General features: G+C 51.0%; 1 protein-coding gene across 1 annotated transcript; it reads right to left on the bottom strand.

The window, feature by feature from the left end:
- Positions 1 to 824: 824 nt before the first annotated feature.
- On the bottom strand, positions 825 to 1,793 carry LOC119271647. Its single transcript, XM_037553390.1, has one exon. It carries the CDS (start codon positions 1,727 to 1,729, stop codon positions 1,007 to 1,009), a length of 723 nt encoding a protein of 240 aa, XP_037409287.1. The 5' UTR covers positions 1,730 to 1,793; the 3' UTR covers positions 825 to 1,006.
- Between the last annotated feature and the right edge of the window lie 418 nt (positions 1,794 to 2,211).

Raw genomic sequence — 2,211 nt, 5'->3', positions numbered from 1 at the left:
GATGCTTTGATCTATAATTAATCAAATAATGTGTGGGTTTATCTCAAAAAAAAGGTGTGGGTTATGTTATGCTATCATCTTGAGAGTTGAAACTGTGTTATCCATATTCAAAAGCACATTCTCCAAGGTGTATTGCGAGGGCCATGGATTTGTTGTAATGATCTCGTTTTCTATCTATAAGCAGGTGTGCTGAAGGTCAGCAAAGGCCGGTGAATCTGGTGGTCTGTTAAAACACTGCTGAGCCCGTGCGCTGAAGCTGAAGAATTGAATGGAAAAGCTGAAGCTGAAGAACTGAAACATACTTTCTGCTGTTGGACACGGAGGAATACCTTGGAAGTTCTTTGCATGCACTTTCTTATACATCGTTCCTGATACGTTCTTGGTGCAGCGTGGTATGTTTCAGCAACCGTGTGCTGTTTTGGTGCTACAAAACAATGTGATCGAATTGCCAGAGGATAGGGGGGTTCAGTTCAATTAACCACACGGTATACAGATATAGCTGGGGTAAATCTCTCGTTCATCAATCATACAGTAGGAAAACTTGCACTGTACATTTGGTAAGCATGTAGTTGTGTACGTGCAAAACTTTAGAAATTCATGATCGTGGATATACGCGGAGCAAGAATGCATAATCTCGCACAGGTGGCTAGCATGTATTCCTTCCTCTTAGAACCATGTGTAGTTATTGTCTTTCGAGGCAAGACCATGGGTGCTTGCATTCACGTAGAACCTTTGCCCTATTGTTCTAATCTACGATCCAAATTTGTCATAAGAAAAACAAGGCTATGTTTTCGTTTTAGAAAATCTCCAATATTTTATCCTAAAAAAAATCCTAAAAAATAAATCTCCAATGTTTTCACTGGCAGACACTAGGCAGGTCATTTGAGAAGCGGACATTGATAACATCGTGTCATGCTTGGAATCAAGCTCGTAGGAGTACTATCAATGTTAGCTAAGTACTGTACCAGGTAAAGAAAAGAATTACTGATTGCACTGACTGAGACGGCTAGGCCAAGGGCGAAAACCAGTTCTGCGGAGCGAACACGGTGCAGGGCCAGGGCGTGACGGCGCCAGGCGCGCCACCCATCCTCGCCTTGCACCACATCCACGTCGGCGTGCCCGTGCCGGAGCGGGCGTCGCCTCCCCGGAGGAGCCTCAACTGGACCTCGAACTCCACGGCGCCGACCTTCTCCGCCGCCGCGATGCGGCCACGCAGGTGCTCGGGCAGCCCAGCAGCGCCGTCGTCCCAGTCCCACGCCAGCCTGAACGGCACCTCGCGCGCCCCCTTCCACGGCACGCAGAAGTCGGGCGCGCGGCCCGACGCGACGGTGTAGCCGCCGTACGTCACCGCCGCCTCCCCGTGGTGGTAGCACCTCTCCGCGGCGCGGCGGTTGCCGGCGTGCAGGACGACGTCGAAGGCCCCGGGGACGGACGTCGTCGCGGCCGGAGCCCCCGCGCTGCCGTTGCTCGGGATCGGCGTCAAGCGGACGGAGAACTCGCGTGGCAGGTCGTAGGTCAAGTAGCAGTACGCCGTCCCGAACAACCAGATCAAGAGAGCGAATTCGCAGACCGTGGAGATGATGTACCTGGGGCAGTTGAGCGCCGGCCTCTTGAAGTCGCCGCGAAGGACGGGAAGATTGCGTCGACGAGGCTTCGTGGCTGGGTGCAGTATTTTTTGCTTGACCAAATTCCACAAGGATCGCCCAAGTCGGAAGAGAAGAGATGACATGTTGCCGTGTACCCGCTGCAGATATTCCCGGCCGGCCGGTAGGGAACGTGCTCCTACTACGAGGAATTTGTTGTAGTTTGGCTAGGGCAGTACGCCCATATATTAAGATCGATGTGTTTTTTTGACATCAAAGATCGATGGGTTATCTGTGGAGGTCTCAATATATAAGATCCCGATGAAGTGTGCACCTATATGGCTGGCGAACATAACCACGATGTTGTGTGAGGCTTGTGTTCCATTAGCCCACGTTCCTTTACACGGGGGATTGGGATGAGGGCATGTACAACAGTGTCTAGTCCGCTGTCTGCAATACAGGCCACATAGAAAATTAGATGACATGGGGGAGAGAGAAGAAGAAAAACGGCACAATCCGTCGGTAGAAGTAACGACAGTCTATTAGCATGAAAATCGCTGATTGCCGACAGTCTATTTCCTGTTGTACCGAGAGCATTGTTGATGGGATCCCATCTTCCACGGAAACC

This window comes from Triticum dicoccoides, chromosome 3A, assembly GCF_002162155.2.
Source record: "Triticum dicoccoides isolate Atlit2015 ecotype Zavitan chromosome 3A, WEW_v2.0, whole genome shotgun sequence".
Classification (NCBI taxonomy): Eukaryota; Viridiplantae; Streptophyta; class Magnoliopsida; order Poales; family Poaceae; genus Triticum; species Triticum dicoccoides.
Note: the sequence above shows the minus strand (reverse complement) of the source record. Positions and strands in the feature narration are given on the sequence as shown.

What these genes read in the sequence shown, in the direction of transcription:
- LOC119271647 (XM_037553390.1), bottom strand. Translation starts at nt 1,729, where the DNA reads ATGTCATCTCTTCTCTTCCGACTTGGGCGATCCTTGTGGAATTTGGTC.